At 31.4% G+C, this 27,475-nt stretch overlaps 1 protein-coding gene across 3 annotated transcripts in view; it reads right to left on the reverse strand.

The window, feature by feature from the left end:
* Window positions 1-27,475, reverse strand: part of LOC127715033 (LIM domain only protein 7-like) — a 225,582-nt gene that overhangs the window by 111,305 nt on the left and 86,802 nt on the right. The window contains exons 19-21 of one of the 3 annotated variants that reach the window (XR_007988082.1): window positions 25,890-26,835; window positions 24,878-25,042; window positions 21,230-23,190 (exon numbers count right to left, since the gene is read on the reverse strand). Coding sequence is in view for 1 of the 3 variants with exons in the window: in XM_052221051.1 (XP_052077011.1) it covers window positions 23,165-23,190; window positions 24,878-25,042; window positions 25,890-26,835 (1,137 nt within the window). In the remaining 2 variants the exon portion in view is untranslated. Of the gene's footprint in view, window positions 1-20,080; window positions 23,191-24,877; window positions 25,043-25,889; window positions 26,836-27,475 lie in introns of those variants that run through there. The other 2 variants (XR_007988083.1, XM_052221051.1) reach the window with 2 other exon arrangements.

The raw sequence follows: 27,475 nt of genomic DNA on the forward strand, positions 1-27,475 counted from the left end.
GAGCGTAACACGTCCAAAGCAAAAGTTCACATTAGATGTAATTGGCTCTCCGTTTTATGTCTCTTTTTGTCATAAAGTTCAATCAGCTCAGTATTAGCTCAGTATTAAATTTTTTGTTTGTAACCTAACAATTTATTAAAAAACTAAGGTTTAACTCGTTCACGCAAAGTTGACCCCAAATGAATTTTGGGTTAGGTTAACAGTGGAGGAGAGAGCTTTTTCTCTATCCTTTTTCTGTGACATAACTTGAAAAACCCAACGCCTTATTTGTCTGGTTACTTGAACCAGGCCAAAATGTGGTATACAATCTGTACGACAAATGGGGCGGGATGTTTTTTAGAAGAACACAGAAACATCTAGACCGCATCCGAAAACCTAAAAAATCAAATTTTTACTAACATTTAGGAAAACAAAATCACAATTTTAAATTTAAAAAGTTTCAATCACTTGAAACGACCGAGAAACAATAGTGTCAATCACATAAACCACTTGAAGATTTCTGTATAATTTGTCTTTGATTAAATGACTCCAGACTGCAAATCCTTTGGTTTAATTGACAATATATTGGGACAAAGGAACATCTCTATAACTTTTTTTTTATTGACATCATGAATATTGTTGATAAAAGATAACGTAATTATAGGACTCATCGCAAACGTATCAATCGAAATAAAAGAATTAAACATCCTATAAATTATACACTTGACGATCTCATATCTATATATTAGAAAAACATTTCTCTTTGTATTTCTTGTATTTCTCCGCTCTCAACAGTTAAATTTTAATTATTTAAAAAGCTCGGCAATCCTCGCGCTTTGAATATTAAAATTTAACTGTCTCGAGTGGAGAAATATCGTAACACACTTTTTGCTGTGGTGGAATTTATATCTCCATCATTCATAACTCTGATTCCTTCTTCGGATTTGGCTTTACTTTTGGTTCTTTTTTGGTCTTATTGGTTCTTGAAAGTCTTTTTTTTGTTGCAAAATTGCACAGCTAATAATTGTTGAAACGCGCTTCGTATGCAGTTAAATTGGTACCTGTAATGTTACAACTACCACATGGTTGATACCGCTGCTGGGGATTTTGTTCCCTATGATATATTTGTATAAAAAGCCAAGTCTTCAGAACATCGGTACTTGGATGAAAATACGAATATCGTTTTATTGAAATTTGTTATTATAACACTTTAAACAATTTAAATTAAGGGGATATCTCCCTTTTGCATAGCTTTGATTGCCCGGTGAATTTTACTTACAAGTTCAAATTATAGTCAACCCAAATATGCATGGTCATTATCGATTTATCCTTACAAATGATAATATACCGATTTGGGAAGATAACTTCAAAAACTGTTAAACAAGTCAACAACAGTTTAATTTTCTGACGGAAAAGTCGACAGGATAAAGACGATTTGAATTGACAATAGCAAAGGCAAAAGAACAGATACACAAGAAAACTATCTGCGTCATCAACCTTTTTGTGCCATCCTAGGCGTACCTAAATTTGTCATCAATGTTAACCTTATGTTTCACTTTCAAATTGTGGAATAATTAATTTTTAATATTTTGTTGAGTATCGTTTTGGTTAAATTTATGGTCCATTACGAGAAACACATCTTCGAGGTGTCACCTGGTAATATTTTAAACGTTTATCGTGCATATTCGAAAAATACCTCTATGGTCTTATAACGCATATTGTCCGGTCGTTAACGAGTTACCAAACGAGTATATCCTCATATGGTCAAACCGTACGCTCATAGTCGGACCATATGAGTATGTGGATTTTGTCATGTACATACGCATATGGTCCAAATACTCCGGAATATATACATATTAAGGTCATAAGGGTGTATTTTGGTCAAATTTGGACTATCGATGTTATGATGGGTATCTCTGATTCCTCGATAGTTTTCGAAAACAGTTATATTTCGGATTACTTGAATGTAACACACCACAACAACCAAATGAAATAACCAGTAACTTTTTTATGCATTAGGTTAGGAAACACCGACTCAAAAAAGTATTAAAACTGTTGGTATTGTCAGAGATTAATTCTTAAATGATTTATTGATCAATTGTGGTGGGAAGAGAAATAGTTTGTGAGGGAATTGATACATCCCCAACTTTTAAATCGTGTTTGCTTAATTGTTTCGTTGAACAAGTTCATTGTTATGTTAACTTTATTGTAACTCAGTCAAGCACTTTCAGTGGTGTCTATGTAGATCGTATCTATCAAATTAAACATAGGATGCTACAAATACAACTAGGTATGCTATATACCATAACAGTCAACACAACATGAAGTCGACTGTTGGTTGACACTACATTGTTCATGTGAAAAATGATTTCAAGTTTCCAGTTGTGAAGCTGTTGCAAGCACCTCTGCATATAAAGTACTAGTAAGTGTCGATAAGATATTCAAGAGATTGTGGTTTCTTGCTAAAGGTTGCCACATGACAAATATCCAGTGAAGTATAAGGAAAATGCAAATTGTCAATTATTGAGTCCGGATATGCCCTATTGTCCATAATGTCTATAAACCGATAATGTCTTTTCATCTAACTTAAACATTATAAATAAGACTGGTGTCGCTATTCGAGCAGAAAATGGTTATGCTTAACTATAGTAACTATGGCATTTTTACATCAAAAATGTTTCTGTGAAGTGATGTGTGAAATTTCGTTTCGTCTTGTCACTATTTTTTGGGCAATTATTTTGTTTCTCCTTCAGATTGTTAAAGTAAGTCCACCAGGAGATATCATCTTAAAGACTTTCTAGAAATAATAAAGACTCTTGGTTTAAGCAAACCGATATCATCAATCAAAATGTTAGGAGTTCATAACACTAAATAGAAATCATTCGTTCTTGGTTTCTGTTAGATAGGTGTCTCATCGGTGACCAAACGACATATAGACACACGGATGGGTAGATAGATGGATAGACCAAATATACCATAATAATATCCCATTAAAGAAACTTATAAAAACAGAATGATATTTCCAATCATAAACAAGAATAAGATTTACATCATCACTATATAACAAACATTTAAACATTTACATTAGTAAATGTAGGCCTTTTGTAATAAATAAGGAGAAAAGTCATCAAAAATGCATTATTACACCACTGTGTTATGACAAAGCTAGCTATACAGACCGCTAGATTTTTGTCATGTGGCATAAAAATTACTAAGATAACATCACGTCACGAAAAGCAAAATCATGATAAATTGCACATTCGAGTGCATGTACTAGCATCCTGTATAATATAAAATATCTAGCTTGAAAACTTTTTGAGGAGTTAGCCCCATCCTATGTATATGTGCAAACATTCAGCACGATATTAAAGCTCTTGCATGAAAGCTGTAGAAGTTGACAGAACAAATCATGTACACCAAAGGCATAACTTACCAAAATTACAGTTCAACATCCTGTTATTTTTTAGTAAATGCAATAACTTAACCCAACAAAGGCAAAATTATGTCATGTGTGTTAAATTTAAAGACAAGAGTACACACGCTGAAATGTCTCCCTGCTTTACTGACCATTGATTTTATGTTGATAGTCCTAAAAATAATTGTTTTTAAAATTATCACATAAAGTTAACATGAACCAAGAAAATGAGGTCATGGTCAGAAAAACCAAACCGGAAAACCATACATCAAATATAGTTTACCTATTGCTTATAGTTTCTAAGAAACGACATTAACCAGGAAAACCTAACATTGACCAATGAACCATGAAAATGAGGCCAAGGTCCGATGATACCTGCCAAACAGACATATACACCTTACAATCATTCCATACACCAAATCTAGTTGACCTAATGCTTATAGTTTAAGAAAAACAGACACAAAAAATAAACGTTGAGGAATAAATCGTGAAAATGAGGTCAAGATCAAATAAAACCTGCCACACTGACATGTATATCGTAAATATTTCCATGCACCAATATTGTTGACCTATTGCGTAAAGTGTTAGTAAACAAGAGGCTCATGAGAGCCTGATATCGCTCACCTCTAATTTCAGTTTCAGGCATTTTACTTATTTGTAGATCTTACTTTGCTGAAGAATTTTTTCATTTACACTTTCTCTTATCTATAATAATATTAAGGATTATACATAACTCAAAACTCCTAAACATTAACTATTTCTGGACAGTAACCCAACAATAAGTTGTCCTATTTGTCTGAAGATTATTTGACAGGTAGATCTAAACCTGTTTAACACTTTCACCTATGTCAGTTTTTCTCTTACTGCTTTAGTTTTTGAGTTGAAAGCCAAAAACCTCATTTGACCCCTATGTTCTATTTTTAAAAAACTGCCGCCATGTTTTTGAATGGATCAAATCCCCAAATACAATCTATAACCAAGATACCCTAAGGATTTGGCCAAGTAGTTTCAGAGAAGAAGATTTTTGAAAAAGTAATTAGACTTTCACAAAAAATGTAAAAAAAAAACGTTTTAAACGCAATACCTCCTTAAGGGGTTAATTGACTATTTTGATCATGTTTACTTATTTGTAGATCTTACTTAGCTGAACGTTTATTGCCATTTAAACTTTCTCTCTATCTATTATATTATTAAAGATAATAACCAAAAACAGTAAAATTTCATAAAAATAAACTATTTCCAACAGTAACACTACAATGGGTGGTCCAATAGGAATGAAAATTTCATAGCTGATAGATTTTGACTTATTCATCACTTTAACTCCTGTCACTTTTGCTCTAACTGCTATAGTTATTAAGATAAAATCCAATAAACTGCTTCGCCGAGCGCAGCTGGAAATGACCGCAGAGGTCTAACCCTGAACAGTTGGGGCAAAAATGGACACAATATGCAAGCTTGAAACAGGTCTGAATTTGGATTGTAATTAAATATTTGACAAATTATAGGTTTCTGACACAGATAAATGTATTCAAAGAACTTGAAATTGGTTATATAATTTGAATTTAGATTCAATTGAAGATTTCTTGCTGTTGTGCAATACACTGTGCTGTTGCGCAATACTTAGTAAATCTGTTTTCAGGCTATATACAAAGAATAAGCAAAAAAAATTATGACCCCCAATTTTTCTTTTTGTAAAATGTGCTACAATTTAAGAGACATCCATACACTTAAACACAAGTTATTGTATGAAAACTAGAAAAATGCTTGTTTTAGACCCTTTTTAGCCTATAATTCCCGAACGTCTTCAGCAATTACCCCCAAAATGAATCCCAACCTTCTACTTGTGGTATTGAACCTTGTGGTACAATTTCAGAGCAATCAAAATACTTATACACAAGTTATTGTCCTGAAACTAGAAAAATGCTTGTTTAGGGCCCCTTGTTGGCTCCTAATTCCTAAACGGTTGGCACCGTCACCCCCATAAACAATCCCAACCTTCCTTTTGTGGTATTGAACCTTTTGGTTAAATTTCATAGAGATCCATACACTTAAACTAAAGTTATTGTCCGGAAACCAAATGTCTTCGGACGACGCCGACGCCACCGACGACGACGTGATATCAATAAAAACTGCATTTGACCCCTATGTTTTATTTTTAGCCATTGCGACCATGTTTGTTAATGGATCAAAACTTTGGATACAATTTATAAACAAGTTACCCTAAGGAACATTCAGTTAAAGCTTAGAAGTATTAGGCCCATTAGTTTCAGCGGAGAAGATTTTTAAATGTTAACAAACATGATGAACAAATTGTGTAAAATTGTCTTTGAAGGCAATAACTCCTTAAGGGGTCAATTGACAATTTTGGTCATGTAACTTTTTTGTAGATCATACTTTGCTGAACACTTTTGCTGTTTACAGTTTATCTTTATCTTCAAGATAATAACCAAAAACTGCAAAATTTCCTTAAAATTACCAATTAGTGACAGCAACCCAACAACGGGTTGTTCGGTTTGTCTGATAGTTTCAAGGCTGATAGATACTGACCTATTCAACATTTTTACCCCTGTTAGATTTGATCTAAATGCTGCAGTTTTTGAGATATAAGTCAAAAACTGCATTTGACCCCTATGTTCTATTTTTAGCTATGGCGGCCATGTTTGTTGATGAATCAAAACTTCGGTATAAACTAGATACCCTACTGAATATTAAGTGAAAGTTTGAAAGTATTTGGCCCAGTAGTTTCAGAGGTGAAGATTCTTGAAATAGTTTACGACAACGACAAACTACGACGGACGCCAAGTGATGGCATAAGCTCACACATGGAGCCCTATGGCCCGGTGAGCTAAAAAGACCAAAACACAAGAACTTAACTTTAACCACTGAAGCATGACAATGAGTTCAAGGGCAGATGACACCTACCAGTTGGACATGTACACCTTACAATCATTTCATTCATCAAATATAGTAGACCTATTGCTTATAGTATCTGAGATATGGACTTGACCATGAATACTTAACCTTATTCACTAATTTATGAAATGAGGTCAAGGTCAGGAGAAAAGCTATCTGACAGACATGAGGATCTTACAAGGTACGCACATACTAAATATAGTTATCCTATTACTCATAATAAGAGAGAAATTAACATTACAAAAAAATCTGAACTTTTTTTCAAGTAATCACTGAACCATAAAAATGAGGTCAAGGACAATGGACATATGACAGACGGCAATTTCACAACATAGGGCATCTATATACAAAGTATGAACCATCCAGGTCTTCTACTTTCTGAAAGGTCATGCTTTAAAGTAGTTAGTTAACGCCTCCGCCACCGTCAGATCACTATCCCTATGTCATGTCTTGCTTTCGGCGACAGAAGTCGCAGCTCGAAAAAATATTAAAATCATAACATTAGGCACATCCTGCAAGATGAAAAAGTTCTTGCTTGAAAACTGTAAAAGTTGGCTGGACAAACCATGTATCCTGCATGCAATAATTTCCACCAAAATGACAAATTTAACATCCTATATTTGTTGAAAATAACAGAAATATTAAAACCCTGACAATATACTGTGCACACTCTTAGTGTAAGTATATACACCATGCATGATTTATAAAGTTCTAGCTTAAAAAATCATGTGTTGCTAAATTATAAGAAAATCAAAATCCTGATAAATATGCACACCTTTTGTAAAGGTTCTAACATCCTGCATAGTATAAAATCTATAGCTAGAAAACCGATGGAGGAAATAGCTGGAAAAACAATGTACCCTATGTGGGACAGATGGATTAAAGGAAGGATGGACAAAGAGTAAAACAATATCTCCAAACATTTTGTTGCAGTGAAATAAAAAGCTCATAGAAAAACTGTTGAAATTGGTTACTTATATAGATATTCTTTTTCTCCAACCCACCCAATTGCACATTTGTGAGGTTACCAAATATTTACATGTACTGGATTTGCCATGGCTTATACACAGACAAAAAAGTTTTAAAGTAAATGCTGTTTTCATATACTCTTTGGATACTAAATTCCCATTTGAATGACAAATATATCATATTATTCAGACATTTATTCCTTTTTTCAATACCATTTCTACTTTACTTGAAAAATCATACTGAAAGCTAGATCATTGAAGTTATGTGAGCAAATTGATAAAGAATTTTAATTCGTCATATTTCTTGCAAATAAAACTCACTTTATCCCTTTGCTAAATGTTTTGATTTCGATTTTATGCACAAAAGACATACCAATGACATAAAGGAGTGTTGTACAAATCCCAATACTTTGACAGAACAGAGAGTGATTGGAATCAAGGCATTATATGATACACTGACAAACTAAATATGTTGTTTATACATTTTATTATTAATTCATACATAAAATGTATTTGATATTATTTGCAATATTTATTGCTGCACTATGTCAGCAAGCTTCTGATTGTAATTAATTATAACAATATTTATATTAATAATTAATAAGCCAGTACATAAATTGTTCTATGGCAATGTATGATATATAAAGTGATCTTGATCTTTTAAAGGAAAACTTCAGTCAACATGTTTTTATGACACGAAATGATTTAAGATTCTGGAATGCAATTCAAATTTTGTTTGTATACTCCTTAATGATTATTCTATTTCTGGTATACTACATGTATATAAATATTTCTTTAATATCTAATGCATAAAAAGGTGTTTTTGAAGAGAGAAAAACTAAATGAAGCGCTGAATTTCAAAAGCAGATAGATGATACAATAAAGTCTACCCTATGTTTCATTCTACTTCAAATAATATTTATATTCCAATGTTCAAACTCATTTCAATTACAATTATTCCAGTGATCTCTGTTAACAAAATATTAAAGCATAAGACCAGTTAAATGTATTTTCTTTCAAAAGATCAAGATTCAGAGACAATGACATCCTGATTCTACAGGAACAAACGACAAATGAGAAAATGGGTTAAATTTCTACAAGAAACTTTGAATTTCAATTCCAACAACAGAGCTAAATACTATAGTATAATTCATTTCTAAATTTGACTGAAACAACATACAACTATGGTTTGTTATGATATGGATATCATCCTAACAAAATGAAAAATCAAATTAAGTAATAACTTATGTAATATAATGAACCCATCTTTTGTTAGTAATGAGAAATTATCACCTTTTAAGCAACAATATAATAATTTCTCAAATGTAGCAAATTCTTGTTGCTCATAACATAGTTTCTGACCACTGTCATAATTTCTCATATATAATATACTGATTTAATTACAATGTCATGGAAACATATTCTATGTCAGCTATAATGTAAATCCTTAACAGCAATTTTTTTTTCACTATTTAAACTGTACATATATGTTGCACACTTTCACAGATATTTAGATATACTTGCAAACTTACCATTTCCTCATACATTTCTCACTCAGAACACCAGTTAATTTCTAATCACTCATACATATCTTTGGAACAATTAATTTCAGTTTTATCAAGTTCATGTAAACTGTATACCAAGTCAATAAATTTTACTGACAAATTCAAATTCTTACTTCATAAAATGAACAAAACTATTTAGAGAGTTAATCAACTGCACAGTTTTATACTGTTTTTATTCGTGTTTGGAAATTTTGTTACAACTATATGTTATAGCAAGTAATTTTGGATTGTAATAAGAATATATACCAATGATCATTGCGGATAGAAATTTGATTTTATTTTATTTTTCACAGCTTTTATTTCCAATACCAATCAGTATAATATCTTGATAAAGAAAAACACATCCATATCTATTATGGAACCAAAACCTTCAAAATGCATTTGTTCAACAACTAAATATTTTTGTTCTAAGACCCCAAAATCATAGTGTCTTTCTCTTGAAGACTATCATCCAAGACATAAGCACTCATATTTGATAAGAAAAGTATATTCTAAAAAACAAATTTCCTATATCTTTGAATTCAATTAAAACAATAAGTTACACATACATTCATTCCTTTGCACAGACATCAAACATATGGACACAAAGGAATGTTATTTTAGTACAATTAAATATAAATACAATGCTATTTATAAAATTGACTCTATGTAGAAGGGAGTTAAAATGGAGACACAATCATGAATATATTGATATATACTAAAACATTTTACAGAATTATATATATTCACATAGTTAACATCCAACAATTGATCAGTTCAAACACAAACATCATCAATTAAACACACAAAACAAACAATTTCAATGATTTAGATGAAGGCACAAACAATTTTTATTGCATTCATTTTTATAACAATCTGAAACATTTGATATGAAATGAAGCAAGAACTGAACCTTGTACATGTATAGTAATGGTTTTATCTATACTTATTAATTTATATAAAATAAGTAGTTACTTGTATATATATATATATATATATATATACTTTCTATTTTCATAAAATAAAATTATGAGTTTCTTTTCTTTTATCTCAGTTCAAACCATCTATTAATTCTTATCAACTGTTATTTGAAAAACAAATATAAATTTGGCCAAAATTAAGTATCTGTAATAACATGAGTCACCCAAAATTCCTTTATAACAAAAAATGCAATCACACCTACATAGCTAGGGAAATTTCTGGATTTCAAAATATATATATAGTCCTGCAGATTGGTTAAAAAATTGTGGGTTTGATGATAAAAGTACCAAATCTGGCATGGTAGTAGTTCTGGATGTTTAACAAAATATTAGCTATGGACCCACCTTGCAATTTCAATATGGCGGCTTTTTCCAAGATGGCTGCCATAAAATATCAAAAATCCACATATATCACTTATATAAGGTCAAATTCAAGGACACTAGTGCGTGGTGTTTCGAAAAATATAAGCTAAAATATGGCGGCCTTTTCCAAGATGGCCGTCTCAAAATATCAAAATCAACAAATATCACTTATACAAGTTCAAATTTGTAATGTTAGTAGTGCTGGATGTTTCGAACAATATTACCTATGAACCCAGGTTGAAATTTCAAAATGGTGGCTTTTTTCAATATGGCCGCCATAAGATATCAAAATCAACAAATATCTCCTATATAAGGTTACACAGTGTTTTGTTTTGACGTACCTTCAGTAAAAGTAAGTGCCCTATGATACCAAGTGCATGCCACATTTTTATACAAAAGCCAAACATCAAAAGATTTGTGAAGAAAGTATAGAAAATCGTAACTACGGTACCATTCTTGCAGAAATGTAGTCTACAACGGGGGGTCACGTATAGATACTGGCGTTATTCCAATATTTAAGCTAGACTTAAGTAGAATGAAACTTCTCGACTCGAACAGTTTTCCTTATGATCAGGTGCAAGAGGACATAGTAATAATCTAAACAAAACTGCAATAATCTGAGGCTTGCCATGCCATTAACAAGGCAGTTGCTTACTTCTTCTGTTTAATCATTATTTTGGTGTTGCAATTAACCCCAACCGCAACAATCTGCTTGTATGACAACGATACGTGAATATGCTGCACATTCAGGTAGTTCAACAAATCATGATGTAGGCAATAGCCTTTTCCACAGTCATCAAAAACAAAAGTTGATTTTCGTTTTGGCAAATATTTAGATGCAGTCGAATTATTCCATTGAGTCAAATACGACGCTATCCATTTCGAAGTGGCTTCTGTTTTATTCTTCTTTAATAATACATTCAACTCAACTAGAACCATCTCTTAATGTATATGACCTTTCTACTGGATGCTAGGACCAGTAAAGGAGGTACTAAATGACAAAATGTACAGTTTACATTGGTCGTTTATGTATAATCCAATTATTTATTTATCAACAGTAATAGAAGATTCCATCTATGAAACATTCAATATTGAATTTGTGGATCCTTCCACGAATCCTGGTGGTTTTAGAACAGCAGCCATGGACAATACTGACAATAACAGGAGTTCAACAACGGTTTAAGAATTATCACACAGAACGAACAAATCCATATTTCAGCATTTTTTTAGTCTAACTTGGCTTATTCGTCACAACCTAGTTCTTTGAAATATATGCATGTCTCTTATATTCTCTCATACTTTAACCAATATATTACGCGCCAGCACAACCGTTCGTATTATTGCTATAAATTTATAGCTAATTATATTTGTAAAGAATACGATATATCCTATCACTAACCAAATATGTCCATGCTTTTCATACTTACATCTAGTAATAACCGTTTTATGGACATGCATTATGTTTAATGTCTTACAAGAAATACATGTATGCCAACCTGGTATGATTAGTCAATTGTGCAACTCTATCCTTACATGGTATACATAAGTTAAAAAAAAGATAACACAAATGGCTTGAAGCAGATAATAATGACAACACTAAATATGTCTGGAGAGCAAAGACAAATAAATGGCCATTATATATCAGTCCACATTGAACAATGTTTCAGGAAGAGATCAAATCTGTCACTACGATTTGACATTCCATAATAAATTCGTATTTTATTTGGCCTTTTTCACTTTCTTTGAGTCGAGTGTCACTGATGAGTCTTTTGTAGACGAAACGCGCGTCTGGCGCAAATACAAAATTTAAATCCTGGTATCTATGATGAGTTTATATCCAGCAATGTGTTAATTGTGTTCCGAGACATGTATACATTATCATCTTTTGCGGTTGCCAAATCGGAAAAGTGGAACTGGGCAAACATATTTTAGCACAACAAAGAGTAGTTTTGATATAGGTATTCATATAGGAATGTTATTGTTGAGACCCTTATGTGATTAGTCAGAAAACAGAAGTTGAACAAGTGTTCAATCAAGGAAACATAGTACTTCATGAACAGCAGATGCTTTGTAGAGGCTCTCATGCATCATGAACAAGACATTTCCATGAGGTTACTGTAGGTACACTTCTCATTCTTATACAAAGGTCCTAACATAATTTTCACTGAGGAACGAGACCCTGGTGAAAACTACAAATGTATGTAACATTCAAAGAATGGATTAATAAGGGGAGATTGAGCCCATTTAACCACAACTGGTCTGTAACATTAAAGATTGAACTTGACATTTTGATATGAGATCATTAAGATAATGTTCCTTCTGGGTGTATATAGGTGTCATAATACTGCTATTCAGTGGTTCTTTGCATGTTCCCATCCATATTATGGCTCCTAGTACGCGTATGCGATATTATGCGATTTAACTATACAGTTCAACTGTTGCAAACGTTATTTGAAAATGGTAAATATAGATAAAGCCATGAGTAGACTGTTAGTATCGCACAAATACAGCATATAAATATGGTTTTTTGTCCAGATATGGCTATAGTTATTAACAAGTTTCAATTCAATTTATACGCATATGAAATCTTTAGGTTCAGCCTTTTATCCGTAGTGCTACTTCGCGTGAATGCGGATGGCATATAACCTATTGGACATTTATCACAAAAGTATCAGCATTTTGAAATGAGCTAATAAAAAGTGGTTCAAAGATATTAAAACGGTAGATAAAAATGTGAGAGGACAATGATGTCATGTACAGTGCTGTTTAAAATGTGGCGAGGAGTTGTGCAAAGACTAAATGGGCTTTATAAACATTTTCAAAGCTGCTGTGAAAATATGTTGTTGTTTAAATGATAAAAAAAGATGAAGAAGACACCAAGGCACTCAAAAATCATAAGAAAAACAAAATCAGACAACAGTATGGAAAAAAAAAACGAAAAAGACTAACATCAGTCAAGACATCTCTACACTAAAATCTACAAATTGAGCAACGCCAACCCCTCATAAAACAGGGATGATCTCAGGTGCTCAAGAAGGGTCAGCTGCCTATGTGCTATTGTTTTAAAACCTTGAAGAGTCATATCCAGTATCACCAAATTTAAAACATGTTGGTATATGTAAAGTAGCTAAACTAAACAAATGTGAAAGTTTGAAATGAAATAAGGTTTTCCGTGTCCGTACGATGGATAAACACGACTTCACTGGATGACAACAAAGACATTGAAAAATAAAGAACAAATAACACGACATTAACAGCATAAACAACACGAGTCCCTTTTCATCAAGACTAGGGGTCAACGCAGGTGTTCCAGAAGGGGGTGTAGTTTAAGGCCAGCTGTTAGCACGACTGGTGTTACTCATTGCAAGAAGAAAGTCGGTGATGAGTTGTATTTATTGATCATCTTGATCCACAGTCGAGGAAAAAGATAGGAATGTGGTATGGAGAAGTGGAGCATATACACTATCATTTGTGACTCAGATGGTACACAGTCAAACAAATCATAAAGACGTCCTAAAACGTTCGAATGTTTCCATTTATGGGATCTTTGATTACTAGTAAATTGTTTTGCAAGCAACATTGATGTATCATGGAAACACAATCCCTAGAACATCGTATGAACCGCAAAGTGCAATTCGATGAAAGAAATGAATATCAGCAGAGCCTTGTCTTAATTTAGTTCATTTTCACTTTTTGGAGGCCATTTTGAAATTGCCCGCCATTTAAAAAAAGTTTTAATGTCGAATATACCGCCATGACTTGCTAGAATCATTGGATTACATTTTATATGCTTTTAAAAGATTTGATTTGAATATCATTTGCTTTAATTTATACATGGTGGTGCAATTTTGACTGATTGGCAGCCATCTTGAAAATGGTCGCCATATTGGATTTTTCAGAGTAGGTCCATAGCTTAAATTGACTACCATATATAGATCTACAATTGTGCAAAGTTTCATGCATTTATCATTAAACCCACAATTCACCTAAAAATATGCACAAGTCAGCTGGACTATTACTCCTGGTTAACTAACAGTTAATTTGTAGCAATGCAATAAAATGAAGCTAAGAGGAGTATGGACCCAAAGATTATAGAAATGTGAAAACTGACATTACTTGTAAATTAATATCCATAAGATAATATGTGGGTTACCATCAATCAGTGAATATCACCATCGAGAAACACAAAAATGTAGGAAGTTTCTGGATCCCTTCTATGGTCACGTTATTAAAAATGCAACTCAAATATCTGGAAATATGTTTTGGTGCCATTCATTAAATAACATTTTATATTATTTGTAACAAACAATATTTTAAATCGATGTCTAATATATGTTTGACTAAATATACTTTTTTCAGAATAACATAGAAGCTGTCAGTATAAATAGCAGAATGTTGTACATTGTTGTACATTATTTTTTGGACTAAAACATGTCTGATTTGTTGTGTTTTTACAGCACAAACAACAGCCACATGATGATACTACATTACTCAAACTTGGCCTGAACATTTATTCTGATGTATCCACAGGAATAACCCTACAGCTTCTGGTGAGCCTTGGATGAAGCATTTTCATTACACTATCATGACTATTTTCAATAACATATAAATATGACTTATCATAATTTTTGTTCCAATGCAGTTGTCATGATTATATGCTGTCTTCTATCAAACTTTGCTTAATTTCAATCTAGCTGAAAAATATAAAAATATGTATCATTCAAAAATGTAATATAAAGAGAAATAACCATTACAGGTTAATTGTATAAAACACTTTTACAAGATATACTAAGTGAAATTTAGTATCCAATTTCCACGAAAATAAAATTTTTCCTCAATCTACGAAAATGTGTACCCACATAATACTGGGGTTTCACTTATTTTCTTTTGTACCAATTTTCGTTGATTGTGAAAAACTTGAAATTTCGTGGTTTTGCCTCAGTTTCCATACAAGCTTATCACAAATTTGTACTTATACCAATGAAATATTCACGAAATTGGCAAATCACGAATAATGAATCCACAATAAATGTAATCCACAGTAGCCAAATTTATGAGGCTAATCACTGGATGTAAAAATTTCTTTTAGAGATGTGTCCATAAAGTATTTTTTTGTTGACAATCATTGGTAATCTTGATTGAATTCTTTTACAACTTTTAAAATAGACTGTTGGCTTTTTAAAACTTGAAATAGGGTATATAACCTCTTGTGTATCACTAAGCACCTTATTCTAACCTGAAAATGTCTGATTTTGTTGTATTATTGGGTATCTGTCTCATTGACATATTACACTCATCTCATTTTATTCATTTACGGTAGAGCATGTAAAAACCATGCTTGTCCACCCACGGCAAATCATACCAGAGGTGTTCTCTGCTAATTAAGTTTTTTTAACAGTTTAATCATCTTTCCCACATATTAAACTTCATTTTGACCTTATCAGTAAAGATGAATTATCTCTATTGTCTCAAAATTTCCTTTGATCTTTCTGTATGATGATTTTTCCATAGAATACTATTTGATTGATATGGAATTTTCTCAGTCGAGAAGATAGAGAATGTATGACATAATGAGTCTATGTCATTGGCATTGTCTAGGAAAATAGTGATACATAGTAATGGTCTTTCAAACTCTAGAATGTTTCTTGGCTACACCTCATCTCGGGGCTATTGTCCCTTCACGATATTACAGGTTAGATACACCGTCTCGTTTGAAAGACCGTCCATAATCTATAATTACATAATATGCAATTTCAAAACCATTATTCTATGCCATGATTTATCATGACTAACTTAAGATCTTACCTTCATCATAACTATAACAATTGCGACAATGTAATTTGTTGACCCTAACTATCTCGTCAGCCCCTTGTACTCCATTACCAAGGGTGAGGTGATATACACAACATCTAAAAAACTGTACATGTTAGTATCACCCTAGAGACTCTATCACCATGGCCGCTCCAAAACCTGCAAATGTCAAATATGATTAACTGCAATCTCAGAATTGAATGTGTGCATTTATTATTGTCAATCTTCAATAAATGACAAAAAGATGACACTAATTAATGCAAATCTTGTACAAATTGTTATTGTGTTAAATAATTATGATGTTTGTCCTTGCATATTTTAGAATTATCAAAAATATCACATTAATTTCAAAACTTACAGTAATTGCTAATCCACCTTATTGAATTCAAACATCATGTTCTTTAAAAATATCATTAAAGTATGCAAAATTCCAATTAAATCAAAATTTAGGTCAGTTTCTGATTAATGATAGAAGATTTTTTTTTTAATTCATATCCAAACTCAGTACAAAGGAGTACGCCCGGTAAGACCCCTTTTTGGCCCCAAAATATAGCATTTAAAAAAAATATTTAAAATGTAAAGGTTGAGCTATTTATTGGAAAGAAGAATACTTTTGTTACATAAATATGGACTGTTTTTGACAATACACTGCAAAATTACTGAAATCTTCACATTTTAAGCATTCGTGCTAATTTTAGACGTTTGTCTAAAATGGAATTGGCCGCACTTAAGTTCAGTCTCATATAAAGGTTGAGACTGAACACGAATGCGGCCACTTTCATTTCAGACAACAACCATCTGAAAAGTAACGTTTTGTGGCATATTTGATAAAACTTTCATATTCAAGCTTGAATTTAGGCATCTTTGATTACCAAATCAGTTCAAGTCTTTTACATAAACTATTTGATTCGACTGAAGAAGACACTTAAGAGTTTAAAAAATGTCAAAAATCTTTCAACAGATGTACTTCAAATTTATGGCCAAAATAAGCCCTTACCAGACCTTGTTTTTTTAATGTGAATTTACAGTGCATTGTTTTTTTCACATTTAAATAGTTTTTTTATTTTTGTATTTTAAAGTTAATACAGTAAATATCTTTTTTTTTTTAACTTCTTTTTCATATTTTGTGGTTATTTATGAACATTATTTTGCAATATATTTGATGGTTGCTGCATAAATATGGATAATTAGGCCTTGCTGTACATTAATAGCTTTTTTTGAAAAAAATGAAAAATTTTAAATCAGCAAAAAGTATATGCATTAAATAAATTGACATGTTGTAGTCATATTTTTTTCAAATTTTAAGGGAGATAACTCATGATATATTTTTTTACTACTGAAAGTCATAAAATGACTCATATTATTAGAATTCTTTTAAAATAATAACACCTGTCCAGGCTTTGTGGTCTAATAAATTCAAGTAAAATTGTCGTACTCAGACTTTCACTATTCCAAATACTGGTTTCGGTGTTTCAAGCACAAATTTTGTACTCCCAGTACTGGGTAAAGTTTTATGGCCAAGAGCCCTGGCTTTAATATGTCAAAAATTACACAAGATACAATAAAAATACATAGTAACCTTATTTAAAGTATTCACAAATACATTTGGTATTAATTTAATAATAAACATATATATTCCAACCTACCGAGCTCTTGACTACAGTGTGAACAAAACTGTTACCACTGACTGCTACAACCTGTTCAGCATGACTTTTGGGCGATGAAGGTGACATGGGTGATGACATGAGGTTCTAGTTGATGATGAGAAATTGATGTTAGAACTACGACCTGGCTTCGGTGGTACAGCAGGCATCGGTTTTGGTTTATTTCTAATATTAAAATTTGCTGGAAGTGTCTGATTCATTTTGTTTTGAGATTTAGCACTAAATTGTTTTAACTTCAAAACTTCTCGTGTTCTAAGGGGACAGTGACCGAGGTGGCTGACCATGTCTGCCGTACTACCAACGATTAGATAAATTATCACTCTTTGGTTGAATTGGTCCTGATTGAAAGCCAGGAGCGTGACCCGACTTTCTCCGTCTTTCAGCCTCTTCTATTAACCAATGTTCATTTTAGCTTTCAGATCTTGAAGAATGTTTACTTCCACTATCACTATTTTGAATCCAGTCTTGTGAACTGCGAATTTTTAGTTTTGGAGCAAGTTTGGTTAAGTTTGATCCATTCGTTTTTAGAGGAGAATACCTTTGTAAATGTTAACGGACGTTGACGGAGGACGACGAAAAGTGATGAGAAAGGCTCACATGGCCCTTCGGGCCAGGTAAGCTAATAAAAAGGGAGATATTAAAACATTAAAACATGAGAATCTAGAAAACTTACTAAGTGATTGTTTTTATGAAGCCTAACTGTGCATTTGCTGTTCGGTGTGAGCCAATGCTCCGTGTTGAAGGTCGTACCTTGACCTACAATGGTTTACTTTTATAAATTGTTACTTGGATGGAGAGTTGTCTCATTGGCACTCATACCACATCTTCCTATATCTATTTGTTTCTCTGGCTTTGTTTCATAAAAAAATAAATAAATTTGGTGTATTTACTGTCTTCTGATTGGTTAAAAGTTTTACCTTTATTTTCAATGTTGTCAATTTTTATGGCGACACGCCCACAATGACGTTGTGTATTCATACGCCAACATGTGTGTACGTTGTTATTGTTAATATAAATAATATAAAAAGCTCTTTGAGCCTTATTTTTGATAGAAATTTATTTATACTGAATGACAATAGTTTATTTTGAATTTATTGAACCATAAAATTAATTTTTTACTCTTCACATTTTACATAATCCGCCTCGCGGATTATTCAATGTGAAGAGTCAAAAATTAATTTTATGGTTCAATAAATTCAAAATAAATAATAGTCATTCATTAAATGATACAGACGCTATGTTACAAACTTGCAACCGATCGTGTGTACAAATCGGTGTGGAGATGAGGCATGGAATTATAAAATTGTAAAACACAGAAAGGGAAACGGTAAAACTCCTGGAAACGGTTCTATATGAAGAACACCCATCAGTATAGGATTTCAGAAGACTTCAAAATCTTCTTCCGAAAAAAAAAACAGTTATATTTTATACATTTTTCTTTAGTAATTACACAGAAACTTTATAAGTTGCTGATTAATCTCCCCCTTTTTTCATTTTAAAAAGGCAAATAACATGTTGTTAATGTTAGTAGATGATGATTTAAATCATATTTTATACTTTCTGAAAGTTATTTACACGTCATGAATCACATCCATGCTTCATGTTAGAATTCAACTGCATTTTCAAATCTAGTCATGAAACAGACCTTGGCTGGATTAAAAAAAATATAATTAGGTCTTATACACTTTACTTCATCATGACATCAATTTTTGTTTTTTTGGATCAGCACCCAATAAACTAGTAAGATATATCAATTTAAGTCTAAAGAGCTAAAATTGGCTCAAAAGAACAATTTACTCAGATAGTTCTTTCATACTATTAAAATACACTTTATTCCATGGATTTGCTCAATTCTTATTTTAAGCATTTTCATTTTTTTTTAAGAAATTCTGTTTTTGAAACATGGAAATAACATAGAGATAAAGCACATAATGGATGCACTGAAAAAATGTATAATTTACTTTGTTGCAAAAAACTCACCACCTACACTTGCATTAGAAATCTGTTACTCGGTAAACTTAATGTTGAGTATGCACTGGACTGTAATTGTTGGTGATGATGTTGTGATGTTCCACTATTGTTTCAGGTAGGGTGAAGGTTGGTGCCTATTGAAACGTTTAAAGCTGCTGCATTTGTTTGCATCTGTCCTAAGTCAGGAACCTGATGTTCAGTGTTTGTCGTTTGTTGATGTGGTTCATAAGAGTTTCTCGTTTCTCGTTTTTTAATATAGATTAGACCGTTGGTTTTCCTGTTTGAATGGTTTTACACTAGTCATTTTTGGGGCCCTTTATAGCTTGCTGTTTTCGGTGTGAGCCAAAGCTCCGTGTTGAAGGCCGTACTTTGACCTATAATGGTTTTATTTTACAAATAGTGACTTGGATGGAGAGTTGTCTCATTGGCACTCATACCACATCTTATTATATTTATATAGAGACAAACTGAATACTTTGTTTATACATTTTATTATTATTCATACATAAAATGTATTTGATATTATTTGCAATATTTATTGCTGCACTATGTCAGCAAGCTTCTGATTGTAATTAATTATAACAATATTTATATTAATAATAAATAAGCCAATACATAAATTGTTCTATGGCAATGCATGATATATAAAGCGATCTTGATATTTTAAAGGAAAACTTCCACTAATATGTTTAATGACCAGTAGTGATTCCAGATTCTGGTACATTGTATACAATCCAAAATAAATGTATACTCCTGAATGCTTACAGAAGTGTTCTTTGAGATAATTAACTAAACGAAGCACTGAATTTTAAAAACTGATAGATGATACAACAATGTCTACATTCTGTTTCATTTAACTTCAAATAATATTTATATTTCAATGTTCAAATCCAGTGCAATTACAGATATTCCAGTTTTATAAAATCAGATCAGTAAATTGTATATTCTTTCAAAAAATCAAGATTCAGAGACAATGACATCCTGATTCTACAGGAACAAACGATAAATGAGAAAAATGGATAAAATTTCTACAAGAAACTTTGAAATTCTATTCCAACAACTTAGCTAAATACTGTAGTATATTTCATTTCTAAATTTGACTGAAATAGCATACAACTATAGTTTGTTGTGATATGGATGTCATCCTAACAAATGAAAAATCAAATTAAGTAATAACCTATATAATGAACCCATTTTTTTCAATAATGAGGATTTATCACCTTTAAGCAACAAAATAATAATTTCTTAAATGTAGCAAATTCTTGTTGGTCATAACAAAATAAGTTAGTTCCTGACCACTGTCATAGTTTCTCATATATATAACACCTCTAATTACAATGTCATGGATACATATTCTATGTGAACTATACTGCAAAACCTTAATAGCAATTTGTCACTATTTGAACTGTACATTTATGTTGCAAACTCTCACAGATATTTCGATATACATACAGACATATCATCATTCATTTCTCACTCATAACACCTTGTTAACTTCCAATCGCTCATACAACTCTTTGAAACAACTAATGTCACCTTGATATAGTTCATTAAAACTGTATACTAAGTCAATAAATTTTACTTAAAAACTCCTATGTTTACTTCATAAAAAGAGCAAAACTATTTTAGAAATTTAGCAACTGCACAGTTTTTTACTTCTTTTTATTTTCATTTTGAAATCTTGTTACTATAAAGAGACTAATATGTTGTAACAAGTAATTTTGCATCGTATTTAGTCTATTTACCAATGATCATTGAGGACAGAAATTGGATTTTATATATTCTTTTTCAATACCAATCCATATATCATGATTAAGAAAACAAACATATATTGATTTATAGAGCCAAAACCCTAACATTGCATTTGTTCAATAACAAATTATTTTTGTTCTAAGACCCCAAAATCACATTTCCCTTTCTCTTGCAAACTATCATCCAAGACATAAGCACTTATATTTAATAAGAAAAATATATTCTAAAAAACAAATTTCCTACAGCTTTGAACTCAATTAAAAACAATCGTTACACACAATCATTCATTTGCACAGACATCAAATATATGGACACAAAGTGGATTGCAGCTTCCCATTTAAACAATATATATTAAAAGGAATGTTATTTTAGTACAATTAAATATACATACAATGCTACTTATAAAATTGACTCTATGTAGAAGGGAGTTAAAATGGAGACACAATCATGAATATATTGATATATACTAAAACATTTTACAGAATTATACAGTTTGTGTAAAAAAAATTCACATCTCACTTTTGATCACAGCTAACAAGAGTTTCATTTGACACTTTTATATATATATATGCACCTACAGTCACTAAATTGGACATAACACATATTTGATTATATATTTTTACATAACGCTGTGTTTTCACTTAATTAACATCCAACATTTCATCAGTTCAAACACAAAAAGTCATCAATTAAACACAAAACAAACAATTTCAATGATAAAGATGAAGGCACATACAATTTTTATTGCATCCATATTTATAACAATCTGAAATATTTCACAGGAAATGAAGCATGAACTGACCCTTGTAAAGTAATGATTTTGTTATCTCTATTTATAAATCTATATCAAATAACTATTTATATATTTATCCTGTTTTCTTTCTATTAGTTAACACATATATATGATATAGCCATTTTAAAAAAAAAATTATGAAGTTCTTTTTTTTACCACAGTGCAGAACATTCACTATTTTTTTTCAATTGTTATTTTAATTTAAAGATATAAATTTTGCCATAATTTATGTTTCTGTAATAACATGATTTACCCAAGATTCCTTTATAAAAAAAATGCAATCACATCTACAAAGTCTGGGGAAATTTCTGGATTTCAAAATAAACTAAACTCCTGTTTAATTACTAGTTAATTTATGACAAAGCAATGAAATGAAGCTTAGTGGGGTATGGACCCACAGATTATAAGAGTATGTGAACTAACATTACTTATAAAATACTATTGATCAGATTACGTGTGGGTTGCTATCAATCAGTGAATATCACCATTGAGAAACAGGGAGTTTAAATATATTATATTCTGAATCCCTTCTTTGATAATGTCATTAAATATGCAACTCTCAGATCTAGATATATATGTTTTGTTGTCATCTTATCAAATGGCATTTTATATTATATGTAACAAATTGTTTTTATTTAAATTGATGTCTAATTTATGTTTTGTATAAGTATACTTTTTCAGAATAGCATAGAAGCTGTCATCAGTATAAATAGCAGAATGTCGTTTTTGTCCTCTAATTTTTGTTCTTAAATATGTCTGATTTGTTGCGTTTTTACAGCGTGATCAACAACTACTGGTGATATCACATGACTCCAACTTGGCCTGAACATTCATTCTAATTTATCCACAGGAATAATCCTATAGCTTCTACTGACCCTTGGAAGAAACATTTTTATGAATCTATGTTGACTATGTCCAATAACATATAAATATGATTTATCATATTACATATATATATGATTTATCATATTTTTTTCAAATGCAGTTGTCATGGTTATATGCTGTTTTCTATCAAACTTTGCTAAATTTCAATCCAGCTGAAAAATATAAGAAAAAATTGATATAAAAAATACAAAATTGGATATCAGTCTCCTCAATGACAGACTAATTGTAATACAGTTTTTTACAGATATACTAAATGAAATTTCATTTATACTTGTACATGTAAAACCTAACCCTAATCTCAATTTTGCTAACATCTATTTATGCAGATGAATGAATTACAAGTTTATATAGTAAGATAAATGCTCATTTCTACATACTTTTAAATAAAATTAACATAAATAGCAACAAAATTTTGATTATTATTCATGGAATATTATTTTTCGTAGAATTCCATGATTTTGTTGGTAAAGTTGAACAATGAAATTAAGTGTTAAAAAAATGAGCTGCATCGGATAGAAATAGACCTTATGCAAATGAATATCAATACATCTATTATCCTATTTTGGGTTGAAAAATCTCTATGCATATCTTGTAACTGTTTGAAAATTCAGTTGTTATAAGAACCCTACAAAACAGACCAAAATTAAAATCAGTCTTATACATTTACATGTATATGTTCACTTGCATAAGGTCGGTTTCTATCCGACGCAGCTCAAACATAAATCCCCCCCCCCTTAAAAAAAATGTGTATGAAGAATGTGTAAGAGCCATGAAACTATGTTTCCATGAAAACAAAACTTTTACTCAATCTTCAGAAATTTGTACCCACATAATACTGTGGATTCATTCATTTTCTTGGGTACCAATTTTTTTTGTTTGAGAAACTTGAATTTTTCATGGATATTTGATTTTTATGTTTTGCCTATATATGCATACAACTTTATAACAAAATCATGCTTCATTGAACATATAAATATGTGGTTTACACAAATATCTATTAATTTTCCACCAAATTGGCAAACCAAGAATAGTGAATCGACAGTAGCCCAATTCAGGAGCCTCATCACTGGTTGTAATCATTTCTTTTAGAATTTTGTCCATTTAGGAATTTAGTGTTGACAATCTTTGGAAATCTTGATTGAATTCATTAACATTTGACATAGGCTCTTAACTACCTTAAACTTGAAGTAATGTCTATCACTAAGCACTTTATTCTAACCTAATGATGTCTTGGTTTATTGCATTATTAGGTATCTGTCTCATTGACATATTACCCACATCTCATTTAATTCAATTACGGTAGAGCATGTAAAAACCATGCTTGTCCTCCCACAGCAAATCATACCAGAGCTATTTTGTGCCAATTCAATTAAGTTTTTTAACAGTTTAATCATCTTTCCTACATATTAAACTTCATTTTGACCTTATCAGTCCTACATATTAAACCTCATTTTGATCCTATCAGTAAAGATTAAATATCTCTATTTTCTCAAATTTTCCTTTGATCTTTCTGTTTGATGAATTTTTTTATATAAGACTACTTAAGTGATATGGAATTTTCTCAGTCAAGAAAATAGAGAATGTATGACATAATAAGTCTATGTCATTGACATAGTTGTCTAGGAAAATAGTGATACATTTTAATTTATCTATGGTCTTTCAAACTCTAGAATGTTTCTTGGCTACACCTCATCTCAGGACTATGACCCCTCCATGAGATTGTAGGTGAGAAACACCCTCTCATTTTGAAAGACTATCAATGATCTATTATAACATAATATGCAATTTCAAACCCATAATTCTATGCCATGATTTATCATGGCTGACTTAAGATCTTACCTTCATCATTACTATAACAATTGCGACAATGTAATTTGTTGACCCTAACTCTCACATCAGCCCCTTGTACTCCATTACCAAGGGTCGAGTGACATACACAACATCTAAAACACTGTACATGGTAGTATAACCCTAGAGACTCTATCACCATGGCTGCTCCAAAACCTGCAAATGTACAATATGAATTACCGTAAATTCCAAATTCAATGTGTGCATTTATTATGGTCAATCTTCAATAAATGACAATAAGATGACACTAATTAATGCAAATCTAGTACAAATTGTTATTGTGTTAAATAATTATTATGTTTGTTCTTGCATATTTTAGTATTATCAAAAATATCACCTTATTGAATTCAAACAACATGATCTTTAAAAATATCATTAAAGTATGCAAAAATCCAATTAAATCAAAATTTAAGTCAGTTTCTGATTAATGATACAACATATTTTTTCAAGTTCATAGCCAAACTCAATACAAATTTGAGTGAAAATTTACAGTGGATTTTTTCACATTCAAACAGGTATATGTTTTTGTATTTTTATGATAATATGGTAAATATCTTTTTTTTCAAAGTTCTTTTTCATAATTTGTGGTCATTATTAACATTATGTTGCAAAAATTTTTATGGTTGCTGCAAAAATATGAATGCTTTGGCTTTGTTGTACATTGACAGCTATTTGACTTGAAAAAAGAAATATTTTAAATCAGCAAAAATCATATGCATTTAATAAATTGACATGTTGTAGTCATATTTTGTTCAAATTTTAAGGGAGATAATTCATAAAAACATTTTTCAGACTAGATTCACTATTCCAAATACTGGTTTTGGTGTTTCAAACACAAATTTTGTACTCCGAGTACCAAGTAAATTTTTATGACCTAGAGCCCAGGTTCAATATGACATAAATTACATAAGATACAATAAAAATACACAGTAACCTTATTTAGCGTATTCACAAATACATTTGGTATTCCATCAATAATAAACATATATATATTCCAACCTACCGAGCTCTTCACTACAGTGTGAACAAAGCTGTTTACCACTGACTGCTACAACCTGTTCAGCATGACTTTTGGGTGATGAAGGTGACGTGGGTGATGATATGTTAGGTGAGGTTCTAGTTGATGATGAGAAATTGCTGTTAGAGTTACGACCTGGCTTCGGTGGTACAGGAGGCATCGGTTTTGGTTTGATATTTCCAATATTAAAATTTGCTGGAAGAGTCTGATTCAATTTGTTCTGAGATTTAGCACTAAACTGTTTAACTTCATAACTCCTCGTGTTCTGAGGGGACAGTGACCGAGGTGGCTGACCATGTCTGTCATTCTGCCAACGATTAGATAAATTATCACTCTTTGGTTGAATTGGTCCTGGTTGATAGCCAGGAGCATGACCTGACTTTCTCCGTCTTTCAGCCTCTTCTATTAACCAATGTTCATTTGGGCTTTCAGATCTTGAAGAATGTTTACTTCCACTATCACTATTTTGTATCCAGTCTTGTGAACTGCGAATTTTTGGTTTTGGAGCATAGTTTAGACCATGTATATCCTCTTTAGATAAAGTGTCTCTTTGAACATGATTATCATTTGCATTATTTGACTGTTCATTTTCAGGCCGCCTACTGAAAGGCTTTGCCGTCCTATTCATTACCAACATATCCTCTCTTGACAAATTTTCTCGTTGCTGTGGTTCCTCTTTTGGCTGACTAGATCTCCATGAGGAAGAAGTATCTAATGTTCTTGGTGTGGAATTTGAATTAGCATAGGCAGAAAAGTGATGATTTTCTGGCCTTGTCCTTGAATATCTATCACTTCCATATTTATTATCACCATAATTATTATATTGGTCACTATTCCTGTTATCATTTTGCTGTTTACTTAATTCCATCTTTTCACGTTCCATAGATGCTTTCATTTCCTCAATTCTTTGCTTTTCTCTTTGAAGTTTCTCCTGTAAAATAATGAATACAAATTTTATAGTCAGATTTATTCTTCAATCTGTGTACATCTGGTTGCTTGAGGTTCAGGTATTCTATACAATAGATATCATGTATAAGCAACTTGAAATAAAGCCAGAAAACCATGTAAATTTTTCAATATTGTGTTTTGGTCTAGACTAGGAACAATTTACAGCTTGTCATAGGCTTAGGGCACTTGTCTATTTCTGAAGGTCATAGTCTTACTCATGTAGTGTAATGCTTATAAATTGATTTAGAAAATACTTCATTTCATCATATTTCTTACAAATAAACAGTGCAATCTTCAAACCTGATAACTGGTTATGTGACAAATACACTTCATTTGAGATATCTAGTGACATTCAATAGTTATATTTATCCACCCCATGTATTTTTTGCCAGTGTAATCCTTTAACCTCATAGAATTGTTGAAAATTATTTATCATAAGAAAGTTCATATAACAAGTGAACATTTCAGTAATTATTACATTTTACAAGTACAAAGCTATGATCGAATAGAGGACCAGGTGCTTTATGCTAATTTGGATGCATTTATTTATTATGTTATGGATATACTTAAATAATTGCATAACATGCATGTTTTACAAGAATCCTTAACAATCCAGACATTCC

The sequence above is a fragment of the Mytilus californianus genome, unplaced genomic scaffold (assembly GCF_021869535.1).
Source record: "Mytilus californianus isolate M0D057914Y unplaced genomic scaffold, xbMytCali1.0.p SCAF_9, whole genome shotgun sequence".
NCBI classification, from domain to species: domain Eukaryota; kingdom Metazoa; phylum Mollusca; class Bivalvia; order Mytilida; family Mytilidae; genus Mytilus; species Mytilus californianus.